This window comes from Scophthalmus maximus, chromosome 1 (genome assembly GCF_022379125.1).
Source record: "Scophthalmus maximus strain ysfricsl-2021 chromosome 1, ASM2237912v1, whole genome shotgun sequence".
In the NCBI taxonomy this organism is placed as follows: Eukaryota; Metazoa; Chordata; class Actinopteri; order Pleuronectiformes; family Scophthalmidae; genus Scophthalmus; species Scophthalmus maximus.
Window position 1 is genome coordinate 10,286,849 of NC_061515.1, and position 17,930 is coordinate 10,304,778.

Consider the following 17,930-nt stretch of genomic DNA (forward strand, 5'->3'; position numbering starts at 1 on the left):
AGGAATTCTGACAGGCATGAAGGAGGAACCTGTATTTTACAGCATTTAACATAACTTCTCATTATGAGACTGTACTTTCTTCAGAAAAAGAAATGCAGGAAAACAACTGGCCCGAAATTGAAATTGGTAAAGTGAGAGTCCATTCTCCAAGACTTAGCCACATTTCCCCTCCCTTGAATTCTGCTTTGCACACTGATGCAAGACTCCAAGGGCCACCGAGACAAACTACAAAGCACAGACAGAGAAGCATTTGAAGGACGACTGGTCTATGGATTTGTGCGGACACAAACTGTACACTTGGAATAACTCCAACAGATTTTGAACAGCATGCACAGTTCGTCATCTGACAAGGACAATGTATTATTCATGACAAAATCAAGTGGCTGAGTCAGATAGTGAGTGACTATAGTTATACCTTTTATCAGCAGTAACCACAGAAGCTTGTTTGAAGATGAGATGCGACATTTGTACTGCGTGTGGGTGTATACATTCATCACAAATGGTCTTTTACAAAGATGCCTTTGAATTTTCAGAATATTCAACAGTACTCGATACATTACACACTGCATTATGATACATGGTGGCATATCATTTTCAAAAAAAGCCCACAGGGTGAAAAACTGATTACAAAGTGAATCTGCTGCCTTGATAAAGCTGTTGGCCTTGTTGTTATCAAATTCAAATCCTAAATTAAAGCTTTAAATGCTTAAAATTCAGTTGATGTTTGAGTCGGTGCACAGCAGCAAAGCCAAGGTTCCGTGATGATCCAACACACACGTACGGTATAAACAACCACACACACACACACACACACACACACACACACACACAGATCTTCCCTCTTGAGACTGCAGACTGACACTGACAGCACCAGCCCAGAGACAGCATATGCTAGCTGTTTCGACTCCCTCGGCACCATGTGTTAGCAGTGTGCTATTTATACCAGATTGACCTGCACCATAGAGACGGAGCTCCAAGACAACAGGTTTGTTGTCAAAGGTCTTTACAAGGTTGCACGTCTTCAAACTTTTCAGGGTGTGTGAATCAGATTGTTGCTCAAATGTGGTGACACAGTCTCACTATCCACCTGTTGTTTTATTTTTGAAAAGCACAAGGGCTGTGCTCCCTCGAGCTATATCCAACCACTAACGCCCATGAGACCAAAATCTCACAAACCAGGCACTGCAGAGCTACCGCCACTGGTACTCCCTCTCTGTCTAGTTTGCGGCCCAGCTGGCCTAGTGCTAAACTGAGACCAGTCGACTGTACAAAGTACATCAGGTCTTTGTTTGTGTTTTTAATTCTGCTCGCTTCCCTCTCCTCACTCAAACAGGGCAAAGCGTTCCCATCCCATCCCGCTGGTCCGGCTGAGTGGGCTGCAGAACGAGAGCCAGGCTTGTGGTGATCCACAGCATCCTGAGGCTTCCATGACTTATCTTACCAGCTCTACTCAAACAAGATGGAGTGGCCCTGATCTGACAGAATGAAGAAAGACCCAAATTAACTTTCTATTTACTCAACTTCCTGACCAGACTAAGATGAATGCTCAATAAAAGACTCAACCACAGATGCTATGGCCCCTTTGCTTTGTTTAAATTTTACAGAGAGCCGATGAGGCCTTTTGGAAATGTGTTTTGTTGCACATGGTCTAATCAGGAGAGAGAAGAGGGCATTTCTCAAAAACAGCTGCCTTCAGAGGCCTCCAGAAGAAAAAAAAGAAGAGAAAATGAGCTTTTAGTTTACAATATTTGTCACTGGCTTTCTTTTGGGAAGCAATAAACAGGGCAATTACTCCATACCAAAGAGGGACATTCAGTTATTTTGAGTTGCTTAAAACTGGCTGGTTAGTTTCACCCTCTAAATGAGTTCACAATAAATGAATAATGAAATTATAGAGCTGACCAAACACAGCGATGTGGAGGTACCTCAAAACACATTCTGCTTTTTACAATGGAATTAACTGAACATACTTAAAAGGTATGTCAAAATGCCAACGTATGGAAATATATTAAGACACTCAGAAGTTGTGTTGAGATCGATGGGCTCGAATACAGATCCCCATATCGAGGTCAATCAGAGTCAGGAATTATCCTCTTCCATCCCGCGACAACTGACCAACTGGCCATTTGACCCCATGCACTTACTCTAACTGGGGCAGTGTGGTGACAATAGTAGAAGTGGTTTCCTATATAGACTTCAAAGTCCACTACTTTTCCATAAGTTTTTATTTCTTCTTCAGCTCCTTAATAGTCAAGACAAGAGGAATCGAATTTAAGTTTAAAGGAAGGCAAATTTTTCGTTAGTTAAGTCAATCATTCATTAGTATTATTTTCATCGTACCACCTTCACATTCTGTTCCATTGTTTGCTTGTTCCTTTCCCCTCAAACAAAATAACTGGCAAAAAAACGTTCCCAGGTTTTGAAAGGTCCCACATTGTCTCGATAATGAATAGTGAGAAGTTTCGAACCTAAAGGAGATTAGTGTTGTGGTTGAGCTAAACATTAACAGATGCATGCCCCCCCCCCCCCTAGTCAAATAATGGATGGCTATTCCACTCCAATACCACCTAAAGCCACCAAACATTCATATTATTCATATAATGTCATATTATGAGTCCATCCTATCAACATTGTGCATGCAATTACTTTAATGTATATCGATGCAGCATCAGCATCCCATGTCTGCAAACTGCTTCAAAGTCATTCAGTCAATCAATGGCCCAGTCAGTTTGTTTGGTTGTAACCTTAACAACGTGTTCAGGCTAATCACACATTTTGAATTGTTTGTAGCTGTTAACTTTTACATCAGACGCATCTAGACAATCACGAACAAAATCAAGGGAATCAAGTGCATACCTTCTGAGGGGCTTTGAGTAGCCGGTGGACTCCAGCGATCTGATTGATCAGAGGAATATCTTCCCTGAAGGTGAACAGAGGAGGTCTGGTGGGCTCGGGGAAATTAGTGCTGTTAAATGGATCAGTATCATCTAAGAACTGCACCCTGCATATTAACGTGGCCATGGTGTATCCATGCAAGGCGTTCTGAGATGATCAGAATAATGGATGCGACACCGCAGCCGGTGACAGACGAGCAAGACCTGCCCCCCACCCCGCACCCCGGCCCGGCCAGCGAACAACCGGCAGCTCCTCTGCAGTAGCACAGTCCTGCAGCCCGTCTTATCCTTGGACCTTCTCCATTTGCTTCACGCGGCGAAGATGACTCGGGGCAGTGCACGCCACAGTCCCGGAGAGTAGAGATCCAGGGTGCCTCCGTGAGATGTGCGGTTAGTCAGAGCGGCGCGGGGAAGTGCGGGGCGGCGGCGGCGGCGCTATCCAAGGACATTGCGGGGGCTGCTGAGGTGCTGAGGCAGACTGCGGACGGGACTGCAACACTTGGCGCCTGGTCGGTGAGAGCGATGGTGAGCGGCTCCCTCCTCGAGCGCAAACCCTGCCAGAGGGGGGACACAGCAGCCAGACCGCAGCCGGCCGACACGGCTCATGTTACAGGCGCAACGGCGACCCCCGGTGGCGAAGGTGAAACAGCGCAGGGAGCCGCAGACACTGCGCGGAGGCAGACGGCCAACGAGTGGCGCGTGTCCAACTGCGATGCTGAGGGAAGACGCAGATACGGAGCGGGACAAGGACACACAGGGCAGGTTGAGGGTTAAACACTGAACATTTGAACGGTAGCGTTTCAGCAATGGACAATTCACGAATGGTTACTATAACAGTGTGACACACCCCAACTTCTATGAATTGTTTGGTCAAGGTCAGGAGTGAACCTTGAACATGTCTGTTGTTTTTCTTATCAGTATTAAAACCTATCTGTGAATAGATTTTTATATTTGTGAGTGTTGTACGTGAGGTGAATATTTTGTAAAACGCAGGGATTATTTGTGTTGGAAGTATTTGTGTTTTGTCAATTCATAATCAGTTATATTTTTGTTTACTGTGTTTTCAATCTTTCATTAACTCTTACATACACATGTTACAGGTAGTGTATGGTTGAATATGAAATAATAATAATTTATATGAGATGGATAACTGAAGAAAAAAACAGTGCAGATAAAACCAAACTGTGTGCATGACTAGAGTAAGGATGGGTGTATTTTACATGTATTTCAATACTATATTAAATTGAAATATGTAAGAGTTTCTGTCATTATACCAAAAATATACTCTATCTTATCATAAAAGTATATATGAGGTTTGATACCCAATACTGTTTCCACACTGATAACTCCTCTACATTTGCGTATTCTGTGTTTCTGTGTTATGACCTGACTTATTCAGGTGTTGCCATACAATAAATCCTATAAAATATGTTGCTCGTCTCCAATAAATCTCAAAGGAACAGTGAACTCTGTGCAACGACCCATCACTTCTAGATAAGACACAAATTAACTGTCATGTGTCTTCTTGCTACGTCAGTCTTTAAAGGCTGCACACCTCCACACCTCCAGCTGATTCTCTTTGAAAGCACAACCTTGTCAATCTATTACAGAGGTCCAGTACCTCGCACAGTGTGAGCTACACTTTACATTTCAGCACAGGATCACTACAATCCTAGTGTTTCACTGATCATGAAGCTACAGCTCCCCAATCCAAGCCTGGAGGACAGGATATTGTCCCATGAGCAGCTGGACAACCTGGAGGAGGAAGAGGCAGGAGACCAACCAAAATGGGAAAACAAGACCCAGTACATGCTGACCTGTGTGGGACTCGGAAACGTCTGGCGCTTCCCCTACCTGTCAGAGTCATGGAGGAGGCAAGTGATGTTTTCATGGTTTATTACACCTTTTCCATATTTGATTATTCTTTAACAAGCAGAAGTAAAAGAATGAATGAGTCATTATGTCAAATTCAGGACCTAGAAGAAGAGTAGAGTAGCAATTAAGTATTTGTCTGTCTGCTAATGCCACCAAGATTACATTTTTTTTTTTACTTCTTCTAGCATATTTTGAAACTTTACATTGTTAATTTGGGTGTGTTTTTGTTTCATTTATGCGTATCAACTCCAAAAGTTGGCTTGTAACTGATCTGTTCAGATAATGCATTTTAGGCTCTCTGACTGTCAGGTAATCCTTGAAGAAGTGCTGCAAAAGCTTGAATGGGTTGCACACTGCTCCGATAGTGTCCGGGTGACTGCATAAGGAGTATTAGTGTCGTGATTGAGTTCCACCTTTGGAAAAGTGATATGTGAAGTTTTCTCATTAGCTGCCTATCCCAAAAGCTTCACAGCCCAAACTGCACTTCCTTTGGTCTTCAGCAATACACCTGCAAAGTTTGAGGTCAACGCGTTAAGTGGTAGTCAGGAAAATCAAAAGGCAGACATACAGTTTCCTACATTAGTTTAGTTAGTTTTTAGCAATAAGACAGGTTTTCTTGTGGATAACAAATCAGATTGTATAGAAAACAGTTATTCAAATAGCCTATATTTTAATGCTGTTTGGCAATAACAGGGATACAATTTCATACAAACATTTTTTTGCCAAGATCAATTATGGAGATATTTATCTGAATATATCTCATGAGTGGTGGCATATAAATTCATATTTAACGAACAGAGCTGGCATAGCCGTCAACATGGCTTGATGCAGGTCTTCAGGTTTTCTATTCCATCTCTCTGTCTTTTGGTGGACGCATCTCCTCCTCCAGCTACAACTCAGTGCAGTAAGTTTGTCATCTTTTTTTTTGTCCAAATGCATTTTAAAAAAAGAGAAGAATAATAGATGTGACTGATGAATATGATGCCAACGTTATTGCAAAGCTTTTGATGACTACTTCTGATAAGAAATTCCATAATGTTTTTAAATGTAGTGTAAGTGGTGTTTGATTATTATTGTCAACTGAAATAACTCAAACTGTGTGTAAATAGCCATAATGTAAACTGTATCAGACATTAAGTGTACAATCACAGTTTTACACCCTGGGTTCCCTATTTATGTTGCTTTGTGTTACAATCAACTGCCTTCTTTTATCAGCATCATATAATACCACTCTACACAAGGGCTTTTTATTAAACAAACAAGCCACATTGTTCCCAAAGCTTCAAGAGCCAACAAGAAAAATAAGGCTGATAAAGCAAAAGTCCCCCCCCCTTTCCTGAAACAAACAGGTACTGTAACAAGTCACCAGCCTCTCTTTAGAACAAGTAGAGGGAACGGTCAGACAAAGCAGATTTGCGTTTGCCTCACAAAAAATATACCAAAATAACAAGGAACAAACAGGTGATGGATAGAGAAGCTGGAAGTGCTGAGCAGAAAGAGATCACTGAGAGGCCAAAATGGGACAATAAAGCTCAATATTTGCTAAGCTGCATAGGTTTTGCTGTGGGACTTGGTAATGTGTGGAGGTTTCCCTATTTGTGTCAAACCTACGGTGGAGGTAAGAGCATTTGATTTACATTTTACAATGTGCTTTGCAAAGTGAACACAAAAGGTAAAGCTGGACAGTCTGGCAAAAATCTGTCTTTTCACTGGATTTCCTATATTTCAAAATTATCCAAAGGCTGTCTTTACAAAATGAGAAACAGTGGAAAAACTGCTGTTAAATAATATTATTTAAAAACTGCATTTTCTTTAATTATCCTGATTTGCTTAAGTTATTTATACTGTAATGTGGCACAATAACACATTAACTGAACTTTGTTTTAACATTACCGTAAGTAATGTGCCCTTACCCTCCTCTTTAGCCTTTATTCAACCAGCATTGTCTTACCCTAAAAATTACAATAGGTGGCATGACTGAGACAGGTTTCAGACATAATGTAGATATAACTCCCTGATTTTCATGCTGTAACGCTGCATCTTATGTTTCATGTGCAGAATTGATTGTTTCTAACTGTAAATAAATACATTTGACTAATTATACAACTTTAATATAAACTGGCTAATCATCTTTTATGTATTTATTTTCAATGACTTCTCACTGCTCACATCTGCAACTCTCTGTAATTACATTTACATTCAATTAGAAACACTACATCCACATACTGAATACATTCAAAACTTTTATATGACAACATGTCTCAATCAGCGATTACCCTTTTTTTCTTTTTGATATAAAGAATGACTTGAACAATTTGGCTCCTGCATGTTTATTTTTAGAAACATATCTAGGGATTTTGAGATGTTACAAAGATCTCACCAATGACTTAGTGAGAGTGTTTATAGCGTGCGGATTTCTTGTGAAATGCCATTGCCTTCATTTTCTTCATAGTTATGATCGTTATTTCTATTTGGATTGTTCAGTAACACCCCCACCCTTCCCCCACTCCCCCACTCTGTACAGTGCAAATAAAGCTCTGACTGTTGATAAAAAAAATCTCCAGTAATTGTATGACCTTAAAGGCAATGTCAAAGTTATTTTTTTTCGTTGTGGGTGAAGTCAATGTTTATTGATTTTTACATATGGCCTACACTTGCTTTGTTTCAAGGAGCATTTCTGATTCCTTATGCCATTGCCTTGGTGTTTGAGGGACTTCCTCTGTTGCACATGGAGCTGGCCATCGGACAACGACTCCGCATGGGAAGCGTTGGAGTCTGGAACTCAATGTCCCCATTTATGGGAGGTTTAGGTGAGAAAGTTTGGTATCAATGACCTTGCCCCCCCTTCTTTAGATTAATTTAGAAAATCAAGATGCCAAAATGGGGGAATAAACAATAGACGTGAATAGAATGAAAACTGAGATTACTGTCATTCATTTATGATGGATAATATCTATGTGCATACACAGGTGTGGCTTCCTTGGTGGTATCCTTCCTAGTTGGTCTGTTCTACAACATGATCTTGGCCTGGATCCTCTGGTACTTCTTCCACTCATTTCAAAGTCCACTTCCATGGAGTTACTGCCCATTAAACATGAATCATACTGGTAATTTTTTATTAACATCATAATAATACGGATGCTTAACAGCATCTGAGGTAGCAGACAGAAAGTCCAATTGATAAATCAATTAATCATCATTAAATAACATAATCTCTTTGATACAGGGTATGTAGCTGAATGTGAACAGAGCTCACCAGTGAACTACTTTTGGTATCGTGAAACACTGAACATTACACCAGACATCGAGAGCAGTGGCTCTTTACAGTGGTGGCTCGTGTTGTGTCTTGCATCTGCTTGGTGCCTCGTGTACATCTGCTTCATACGTGGAATTGAGACTATTGGAAAGGTAATACATCTGTGTATCTGTCATTGAAATGTATCTGTCCAAAAATATTGTAATATCTAGTCATTATATCTTTCAGCACAGATATTAGTGATCTATGGCAAAATGGTTGGTATCATTAGAGCAACACTGGCTTTCTTCAGACAGATTCACATGATATATTAAAGTCCTATGGATATGAAATGGATCCTAGTTTTGTGTATTATGGGCCCTAGTAGAGGTTGTATTATATTGATGAGGGCAAGGGATAGCAGCACTTTTATTGCCTGCAACAACACAGTTAGAAAGCTGTCAAAAACTTCACAGCACCCTTTCAAAATAGCCTGATCTCAAAATAGTAAATCAAGGTCCAAACCTTTTTCAACAGGCGATTTATGTCACGGTCACTTTTCCATATCTTGTTCTGACCATCTTCTTGGTTAGAGCCTTGACTCTGTCTGGAGCAAGTGATGGCCTAATATATCTCTTCACTCCAAATGTAAGTATGCCATTAGCTTCTTACTGAAATAATTTCATGACATGATTTAACATGTAATATCTGAACTCTAACTAAAGATTTATTAATGGTTTTTTTTCCACAGTGGGAAACCCTTAAGAATCCTCAGGTCTGGTTGGATGCTGCTACTCAGATTTTTTTCTCTTTGTCTTTGGCCTTTGGTGGACTTATTGCGTTTTCCAGCTATAACCCTCAGAAGTAAGAACATTTAAACATATTTTCATTCAGTATGATGTACAGAAAAAGAATAAAAAAACCTGAGATAGTGCTCTGTATTTGCAGGAATAATTGCGAGAGAGATGCCCTAATCGTTGGATGTGTGAACAGTTTTACATCGATATATGCATCAATTCCTATTTTTGCCATTCTTGGATTTAAAGCAAATGAAAACTATAATGACTGCAGAAATTGGTAGGTAGCATTGAGGTAATTATGATGTACAACAGCTCAGTATATCCAGCTTCATAATTATACAGTATTATTATTAAATGTGCAACTGATGATTATTTTATTAGAAGTTGTCAGACCCCAAACCAACCTGCCCATTGTGACTTTATTACATACACCATTATGAGTATCAGTCAAAAATTATGAATCGGTTTATTATATTAAACACATTTTAATAGTAATATTAATGGACTGTTTAAATGTCTTTTTGATTTTAGGAACATACTCAAATTGACAAATGCTTTTAACATTGGGGATGAAAACATAACTCTTGAAAACTACAATCACTGGTTTAACCATCTTAACGCAACTGATCCCTTGGAGGTAGAAAGCCTCAGTCTAAAAACCTGCGATCTGCAGACTTTCCTGGACGAGGTATAGTAAATATGTTTCTATCAAAATAGTTCTGACATCAGTTTTCTAAAAAAAAAAGTTCTGTGAGGTATGAGATTACGTTTCACATCCTACCTGTAGAGCGCCTCTGGAACTGGACTGGCCTTCATTGTGTTCACTGAGGCGGTGATACAGATGCCAGGCTCCCAGGTATGGGCAGTGCTATTCTTTGTAATGCTCTTCAGCCTGGGCCTGTCCTCCATGTTTGGAAATCTAGAGGGGGTCCTTACTCCTCTGCTGGACCTGCACATGATTCCACCCTGGATTCCTAAGGAGATTTTCACAGGTAAATTGAATGATCTAATACAGTACATTCTTATGCCATTTGCAAGAATTGTATTTTGAGGCAATTGAAATCTCTAGTGTGAATTGTGTCATGACATTAGAGTGATTATGACACACCGCACATCAGTTTTCTCCATGTTATTACTTTCAAAATGAAATTAAGTCCATGTGCAATTAAATAGCTAGACAATGTAACAGAAGCAAAGTGTCCAGACTTAAACCCCAGTGGCTAAGGGATGAACTGGACAGAAGGTGAAAGCAAAGCAAACGTGCTATACGAACCAATTATTTCATTCCCACAGGAGTGTTTGGCTGCTAAATGAGTAAAAAATTCCAGATATCATGAATCCTGTTTTAGATATTTATCATTAATTTGTTCTGTGATTTAATTTTAGAAACACTAAGACATTACAGTATGCAATTTTCAGTCTCTGGAGAAAAGGGTGTTCTAAAAACTTTGACCAGTTGTGTAGAAAGGTAGATTGTGTAAAAGGTTTCAATTTTAGTGACTTTGGCATATTAATCATTATAGAATAGACAATAATAAAAGGTTTTTCTTTCTGGCCTAGGGTTAATTTGTCTTACCTCCTTTACTGTGGCTCTCATCTTTACTTTGGGATCTGGAAACTACTGGCTGGAGATTTTCAACAGCTTTGTTGGATCCATGCCTCTGCTCATCATAGCTTTCTTTGAGATCATCAGTGTGGTATACATCTATGGAATAAATAGGTAATATTGTAGTGAATGTCGATCATTGCATTTGTAATATCCCAGCATATTTGAATGATTTGACATAGTGTTTCCGTGCGTGCACAGGTTTAATGACGACATTGAATGGATGACAGGCCGGAGGCCAAACATCTACTGGCAGGCTACGTGGCGCTTTATCAGCCCTTTTATGCTACTGGTGGTTTTCCTCGCGTATGTTGTAATTGAGGCTGAAAAACAACCAACATACAATGCCTGGAACCCAGATTTTGTAAGGCAGATTTTACAGGTCTACAAAATATCTGCGTAAAAAAATGTTTAACCTGGCTCAAAGCGAAAAAAACATTGACTTTCCACTCCATTACCCCCACAGGTAAACTTCCCCCTTGCTGATGTTCTGCACTATCCTGAATGGGTTTCTACTATTTGTGTGCTCTTATCTGTTCTTCCTGTCATATCCATTCCTCTTGTGGCTCTCTACAGATTCCTCAGCTTCTTGAAGAATTACATCATGAACAGGCACAATCAAAACCCATATGAACATTAATTCTGTTGTGGAGAGTTGTAAATCAAAATTTTAAAATGTGGTTGTTCTATTAGACATGTGTTCAGCTCTATCATTAGTACATATGAGGCATTTCATCATTTATTAACCTTTTATTGTTAATACTTCAATATATATATATTTGAAAAGTATCTTTGTATAGTATGATATTGTGAGATTCTAATTTCATTACAGTTTAAATACATTATTAGTACTAAAGTGCATTGCCAGTAGCAGCTATAATTTCAGTTTATTTGCAAAATTTAAAAAATATTTTTTTCATAATTTACGCAAGTGCCTTTATATTGGGGAAGGCAATGCAAACACTGTCAGCCAGATCAAATCAAGGCAGGACAATATCTTTGAGAAAAATATTAGCTTATTACCAAAGGCTGGAGCTGAATATCAGATTTGTGCTTATATTTGATTAAAGGAAGACAACAGTTAATTTCCTGTGTTGATGTTGTGAATTGGAACAAACAGAGAGATGGACTACTTTTCTAAATGGGCTGTGATAAGCACATTATTAATTTTTGAAGAAGAGAAAAAAAGATTGCAGTGATTTTCAGTAAAAATGTGTACTAGCTGATAATTTATAGCCATAATTTGTTTTTATGATCAGACGACGTCATTGTCTGTCTATTACTTATATTATGCATGATCTGCAAGTCACATCCCCAACTGCCAAGGGAACATATTTTGTTTCATGATATAATATAGTTAGTTGCATGTATCCTTTATGTAACTTTTTTTGCGCGTCATCATTCAATTCGGGTGCGTGAGAGTAGTACGACTGTTCTTGTGTGTGTGTGTGTGAGAGATGGTGTATGCATGTGCTCACTGGCCAAGCTTGTGTGTGTGTGTGTGTGTGTGTGTGTGTGTGTGTGTGTGTGTGTGTGTGTGTGTGTGTGTGTGTGTGTGTGTGTGTGTGTGTGTGTGTGTATTTTGAGTCATACGGGTTACACAGTTGTCCTTTTTTTGTGGTGTGGGTGGACAGTGATATTGTCCCCCCCAGTGTCACGTGCTTTGGAATATGCTGGCTGCCTTTGTTGTCCCTCTGCCTGTTCTGCTTTTCTGGCACTTTCATACAATGGTGCACTTGAACACTGTGATGTTATTAAGCCTTTCAAACTACTACAGCTTGAATTCCAGCTCTCAGGAAAGACTACCATCCCAATATAGGATACATGGCACAAGATACATCGTCGAGGAACAACAGCGTGGATTGAGTGTAACATCAGAACAAAGGTGACGACTGACCCTGCATTGACCTTTGAGTACTATGATTCACGTTTGTTTAAGCCTGCATTTATATAGCTCTGCACGGTGTCATGCTAATGCTACTTTCACTCGTGATATCTGAATACCTAAAACTTTTGTTGTTGGCAGGGTTTTTGTTTTGTTTTAATTCTTAACATTATAGATCACTTGTATGTTTAAAAACAAAAATATAATGTGACGAATCATTTTAATGATGTTCGACTTAATAATATGATGGTGTTGCCATCCTGCTGAGGAAGTATAAGCGGTTTGTTGCGTTAAAAAGAAAGATGCTGTTTCAACATTTGTTGCACAACATTGCTGGGTTAAAAAAACCGAATGGTGTATTTAATGTTTTAGTTACTACAGTGCTGTCATATGTTGATTTTGTTCTAGAATTGTTACCTTGTACGTTGCTAGGTAAATAACCACTTATCCTGTAAATGGTCTTGATATCTTTTAAGACGTCAATAAAAAGGGAACCTTAATAGGACGACCTGAACTAAACAGATTTTCCAGATATTCAAGTGAGTGAGTGCTGTGACCTGCAATGATTACACTGTCCTATCAACAGTGGAACAAAAGTGCGACAAGTTTTTTGGACGTATGATCCTCTAGGCAATGTCCAAGCGAGCAGATGCCTCCCAGTGTGGCGGGGTTGTGGTTGAGTTTGAGTCTGACGACATCAGGGATGCAAGAGCAAAAAAAGCAAGGAGTATACCAGGTAAGCTCAACTTTGAATCAAACAACAATTTGTGGTATATGTTTGTAGCATATATGTTTGCTTATTCCATTTTCATGCATTTCCTCATTAGGTTCAGCTCTTATCTACCTCAAAGGTCCCAAGTTTCTCATCTATGTCAGTGGAGCATTGTCAATGTGGGTAAGAATCATTTCCTGAAGAAACACATTGCTGGAGCAATAGATAAGAAATTGAAACTTTAATAACTGCAAGGTGGTTTACTGTAATCTGTGTGACAACATGCAGACCGTCTCTTCCAAAGCAACACATGATGATGACCTTTTATGTTGTGTAAAACAGGGTGACCGCATGTGGCACTTTGCTATCTCTGTGTTCCTGATTGAGCTGTATGGCCGAAACCTGCTGTTGACAGCGGTGTTTGGATTGGTAGTGGCTGGGTCAGTGCTCCTGCTTGGGGCTTTGATTGGAGACTGGGTTGATCGCAATCCCAGGAATAAAGGTATGCATGGCAATTTAGCATTATTTAACATCTTAGCACACAGTAAATCACAGAACAGTGGTATAGATCGGTGGTTTTCAATCTTGGGTCCAGAAGTGTGTGGGTTTCCTATCCAACCAGGTAGTAAATTGTTATCACCTGAGGTTTCAGGAGGTGTAAATAATTTCCTGGTTTGATAGATGGAATCAAGCTACGACTCAAGGTTCACAGCCACCGACTCATATCTGCCAAGGCTACCGTTCATTTATTAAAATAAATAGTTTGTTCTGGGAGTCTAAAAGTGTTTTTGTTTTGTCCCCTATTTTAGTTGCACATGCGTCTCTTTTCATTCAGAACATCTCAGTGACAGTATGTAGCATTGTGCTCATGTTGGTGTTCTCGTATAAGCAAAGGATTGAACAGATCTGGGATGGATGGCTTACTGTGAGTAGACACTACACATCTGCCTCATAATTACATTTCATACCTTAACACCTGTTGAAATGCAAATGGGATACTCACCATGATTGTCACAGAGTTATGGCTGCTGTTGTTTCCTCTGTCCCGTGTCCCTGTTGTCTCTGCTTCTGAGCTTGTGGCTACTCTGTGCTGTCATAGTAACATGTTGCATCGCAAAACTTACACAAGGTGGTTTGTTATACGGTGGTGATCGTCCTGGCAGATGTGGCCAACCTTGCAAGCACAGCGCTGACCATTGCCATTCAGAGGGACTGGATTGTGGTTATCACAGGCTACAACCGAGGTCACCTAGCTGGTGAGGGGATTTGATCTCTGTTTATGCACGAGTTGGTTTGTCATGGGCTTGTGTTACTGATAATTCAAGATAAATACTTGCAGAATGGCATTACATATTGGGCACTGGTCCATTTCTGCTCTGAAAGCCCACTAGTGGAAGCTCATTACCTCTGTGTCTTTGATCTTAACAAAAGGAATGAATGCAACCATGAGGCGGATAGATCAGGTGACTAACATCCTGGCCCCACTAGCAGTGGGACAGGTCATGACCCTGGCCTCCAATGTAGTAGGCTGTGGCTTCATCCTGGGCTGGAACCTTGTCTCTCTCATTGTGGAGTTCTTCTTCTTGTCACGGGTGTACCGCATCGTCCCCGCTCTCTCGGTCAAACCACCAGTGCTTGAGGAGGATCAGGTGTTTCTGCAACAGATGGAGATGACACAAGGTATGAACCATGCTTTTTCTGTGTTCCAAAACTTTAACATTAGAATGCGATCACATTTACGGTAAATGAACCTGTGGAAATACAAAATAAAAATTCGAAAATGGCAAGACTATGTTAACAACGCCTACTTTGTCGGCAACATCGAGGTGACATACAGCCTGGTACTATCTATTACAATAAACTTAATGGGTGCTTTCCTCTATTTGATTCTCTAAAATCACATTAAAGGGACGGAAAATAAAAATAATTCAGCTCTAAATCTTGATTGGAGCATTTATTATTTGGCAGCAAAATACCACAGTTCACATTAGAGTAGATTGGCGTTATTTGATAGATGATGATTGTAATATGACATGAATGAGACAGCAGGGTGCAGCACATCAACTGAGATTTGTGAATTTATCAGTAGATCACAGGAGTGATGGATGAAACTCCTCTCTCTCATCAGGGGAAAGTAGTGTTGCACAACCTCAAGCTCTGACGGAAGGCAACTGCAACACAAGCCTGCACCTAAAAGAAATCACAGACCTGCCGCTGTGTTTCCGGAGGTTTCGCTGGTTGGTGAGCACCTGTAAGGACGGTTGGAGGGCCTACTATCGCCAGCCTGTATTCCTGGCAGGAATGGGTCTGGCTTTCCTCTACACAACCGTGCTGGGCTTTGACTGCATCACCACTGGGTATGCCTATACTCAGGGTATAAGCGGCTCACTCCTTAGTCTACTGATGGGTGTATCAGCTCTCACAGGGCTGTTGGGCACTGTGATGTTCACCAGACTCAGGAAGACATATGGCCTGGTTAACACAGGCATCATCTCGAGCTGCCTTCACCTGGGCTGCTTGCTGCTGTGTGTGTGCTCCGTGTTTGCCCCTGGCAGCCCTATGGATCTCAGCTTGCTGATGCCCTACATTAGCACCAACTCCTCGACTGAGCTTGGACGGATGGCGAGCCAAAGGCAAAAACACACATTTCCGCTGAGGGGAGGAAGCAATCAACCGCTGCTTCCCGACCGCTCTTCCATTCATTGGACCAACAACACTGTGCTTTTTGACAACGTGCCCTCTGGCACAGCACCAGAATCCTACATCTCCATTATCCTGTTGTTCTTGGGCGTCATCACAGCACGTATCGGTGAGTAGATAGACATCTCAAGCAGACTGGATTCGACAGATACCAAAACTTAATTGACTACATACGCTACATTAATGTACAGTGCATGGAAATACTGTCTCTAAACCTCGGCCCATAAATGACAGATACTATAAAACAAAATAAGCGTATGATGTATATGTTGCTATTTATGTTGCACAATACATATGAAATTGCAGTACAAAAAGTGTCAAAGATATGATTAAGGTTTAGAAAGTGTCACTGTTACATAGGCTATTAATTAGAGAGCACTCAGTAGATATATTGGTCAAAAGTACAATATTTATTTTAAAAAATTGCAGTTCAACCATATAGTGATAGTCAACATTACGTTTGCAACAGCATTTGATAATAGAGATCCTTATGAAAATATCAATATCAGTATCAGCCTTAAAATGTATAACATTTTTGTGTGAAGGGCTGAATAAATTCCAAGCTGTTCCGACTGTAGGCTACTCTAATGACCAGGTCAAATTTTGAACCCCAGTGACATCTGTGTTTCAGGTCTCTGGTCTTTTGATCTGACGGTGACCCAGCTGCTGCAGGAGAACATCTGCGAGTCAGAGAGGGGCGTGGTAAACGGGGTTCAGAGCTCTATGAATTACCTGATGGACTTGCTTCACTTCATCATGGTCATCTCTGCTCCACAGCCACAGCACTTTGGCATCCTAGTTATCATCTCCGTGTTGTTTATCACCACTGGACACACCATGTACTTCGTGTATGCACACCAAGCCAAGAGAAAGCCCCGCCTCGACACATAAGGAGCAGACGTGGCCCACACACATCCACGCATGAGATGCAGAATCCACTCTGCACCTGTGAAATGAATGTCTCCCTCCTGTTCCTTCAGCAATCTTATTGCAACACTCCACTCCCGTCGTAGCCATTCATTTCAACACAACACAGCAAGTGCCTGTCCCACCTCGGTTGCTTTCTCCCTGCAGAGCCATGTGCCACAGCAGCAAACAAGAACTCAGGTGAAGTAGAGTGGGAGACGCGCGCTCCTCTTTCGTGTACATACGTTGAGGTGGCTACAATAAATGCAGCAATGGTACCTCCAGGTGAAATGTCCTTATCCAGCGTACAACAGGACACAAAGGTAATTGGTCAGGCTCTGACACATGCCTTTGCAAACCCTGTAGGATCACTGCAAGAAGTTCATCAAACAAGTCTGTTATATTACATAGCTTTTTGGATGGGAGGGTGGATAGACGGATGGATGGATGGATGGAGAGATTTTTCTCACCTTCACTCAGTTAATAAACTGGTGTTGTGAGGAAAACTTGGCGGTGATACATGAAAATATAAACAAGACGAGACAGTACTTTTACAAGTGGCATCGATGTTACTGATCCGTCCACTTGGAAATATTCCAGGATGTCCAAAAAGGAAGATAAAGGGAACTTTGTGTGAAATTGTTTGAAATAAAAAAATAAAAAAAATCAGAAAGGCAGCCCCCTTTTAATGGACAGAAGTGGAAGGACAAAGTATTTCCTTCCCCTGGTTTGTTTCTCTGTGGATGAATCAAGCAAACATTTGCCTTTCTTTTATGCATGTTATGGACTAAAAGAACAGAAGATCACATCACACCATGTACTTTAGTCAAACTTCAATAAAACTATCTTATTCTAATTGCTTGTGTACTTAGATAAATAAAAAACAGTTTCCAAACTTTCTTTCCTTCCCATATAAAGAGTGATATTCATAGTTTTATAGAAAGCTAAGAGGAAAGCAATCTTCCTTTTGTGACATGTTTGAAATCAGTGATAGCTATTTGTTGATAGCAAATGTCGATCCCTGCTATTGGCAGTATTGTATTACATTTTGCTTCATTCTTTTGTAGTTCTGATGAACTAAACTTTACCTTACCTCAACTAAGAACAAGAACACTGTTGGGAATATGACTTGGGAATTACTCTCAGCTAATCTGTGTTTTCATATCTCCTTCATGTACAGTGGAAACCACATCAAAGTTTGTCATACAACCAGCAACACATCTCAATATATTTGTATAATTTTCCTGTGAAATCTCTGTACTGTATGTTGTCCTTATTTTTCAGACTGACTATTATGATAATAAAGACGACTGAAGA

At 40.4% G+C, this 17,930-nt stretch overlaps 3 protein-coding genes across 5 annotated transcripts in view; 2 read left to right on the forward strand and 1 right to left on the reverse strand.

The window, feature by feature from the left end:
* fhod3b (formin homology 2 domain containing 3b) overlaps positions 1-9,708 on the reverse strand; it is an 86,787-nt gene extending 77,079 nt beyond the window's left edge. The window contains exons 1-2 of one of the 2 annotated variants that reach the window (XM_047333271.1): positions 9,586-9,708; positions 2,857-3,609 (exon numbers count right to left, since the gene is read on the reverse strand). In XM_047333271.1, the coding sequence (XP_047189227.1) occupies positions 2,857-3,021 (165 nt within the window). In that variant the 5' untranslated portion in view covers positions 3,022-3,609; positions 9,586-9,708. The remainder of the gene's footprint in view (positions 1-2,856; positions 3,610-9,585) is intronic. The other variant, XM_047333278.1, reaches the window with a different exon arrangement.
* LOC118308963 (sodium-dependent neutral amino acid transporter B(0)AT3-like) lies at positions 4,488-11,495 on the forward strand. 2 transcript variants are annotated; one of them, XM_035630496.2, is made up of 13 exons: positions 4,488-4,673; positions 6,279-6,387; positions 7,439-7,579; positions 7,739-7,876; positions 7,996-8,177; positions 8,542-8,652; positions 8,756-8,868; positions 8,953-9,081; positions 9,336-9,492; positions 9,592-9,796; positions 10,365-10,524; positions 10,612-10,774; positions 10,877-11,495. In XM_035630496.2, the coding sequence occupies exons 1-13, from the start codon at positions 4,584-4,586 to the stop codon at positions 11,048-11,050; spliced, it is 1,872 nt and encodes a 623-aa protein (XP_035486389.2). In that variant the 5' UTR covers positions 4,488-4,583; the 3' UTR covers positions 11,051-11,495. The 2 variants fall into 2 exon arrangements, with proteins under 2 accessions (XP_035486389.2, XP_035486379.2); XM_035630486.2 differs by lacking the exon at positions 4,488-4,673 and having other exon boundaries at positions 4,819-6,387.
* A 143-nt stretch (positions 11,496-11,638) lies between these two features.
* Positions 11,639-17,913, forward strand: si:ch211-254p10.2 (solute carrier family 40 member 1). Its single transcript, XM_035630456.2, has 8 exons — positions 11,639-13,031; positions 13,123-13,190; positions 13,350-13,509; positions 13,817-13,932; positions 14,137-14,263; positions 14,439-14,687; positions 15,136-15,816; positions 16,339-17,913. The coding sequence occupies exons 1-8, from the start codon at positions 12,929-12,931 to the stop codon at positions 16,596-16,598; spliced, it is 1,764 nt and encodes a 587-aa protein (XP_035486349.1). The 5' UTR covers positions 11,639-12,928; the 3' UTR covers positions 16,599-17,913.
* The last annotated feature ends 17 nt before the right edge of the window (positions 17,914-17,930 follow it).

Bases quoted from the DNA above. Each gene is read 5' to 3' on its own strand.
- LOC118308963 (XM_035630496.2), top strand. From the start codon at position 4,584: ATGAAGCTACAGCTCCCCAATCCAAGCCTGGAGGACAGGATATTGTCC. The intron at 8,178-8,541 runs GTAATACATCTG...CTTTTTCAACAG, and splicing joins GAATTGAGACTATTGGAAAG to GCGATTTATGTCACGGTCAC. The intron at 9,493-9,591 runs GTATAGTAAATA...TCCTACCTGTAG, and splicing joins TGCAGACTTTCCTGGACGAG to AGCGCCTCTGGAACTGGACT.
- si:ch211-254p10.2 (XM_035630456.2), top strand. From the start codon at position 12,929: ATGTCCAAGCGAGCAGATGCCTCCCAGTGTGGCGGGGTTGTGGTTGAG. The intron at 13,032-13,122 runs GTAAGCTCAACT...TTTCCTCATTAG, and splicing joins AAAAGCAAGGAGTATACCAG to GTTCAGCTCTTATCTACCTC. The intron at 13,191-13,349 runs GTAAGAATCATT...TGTGTAAAACAG, and splicing joins GTGGAGCATTGTCAATGTGG to GGTGACCGCATGTGGCACTT.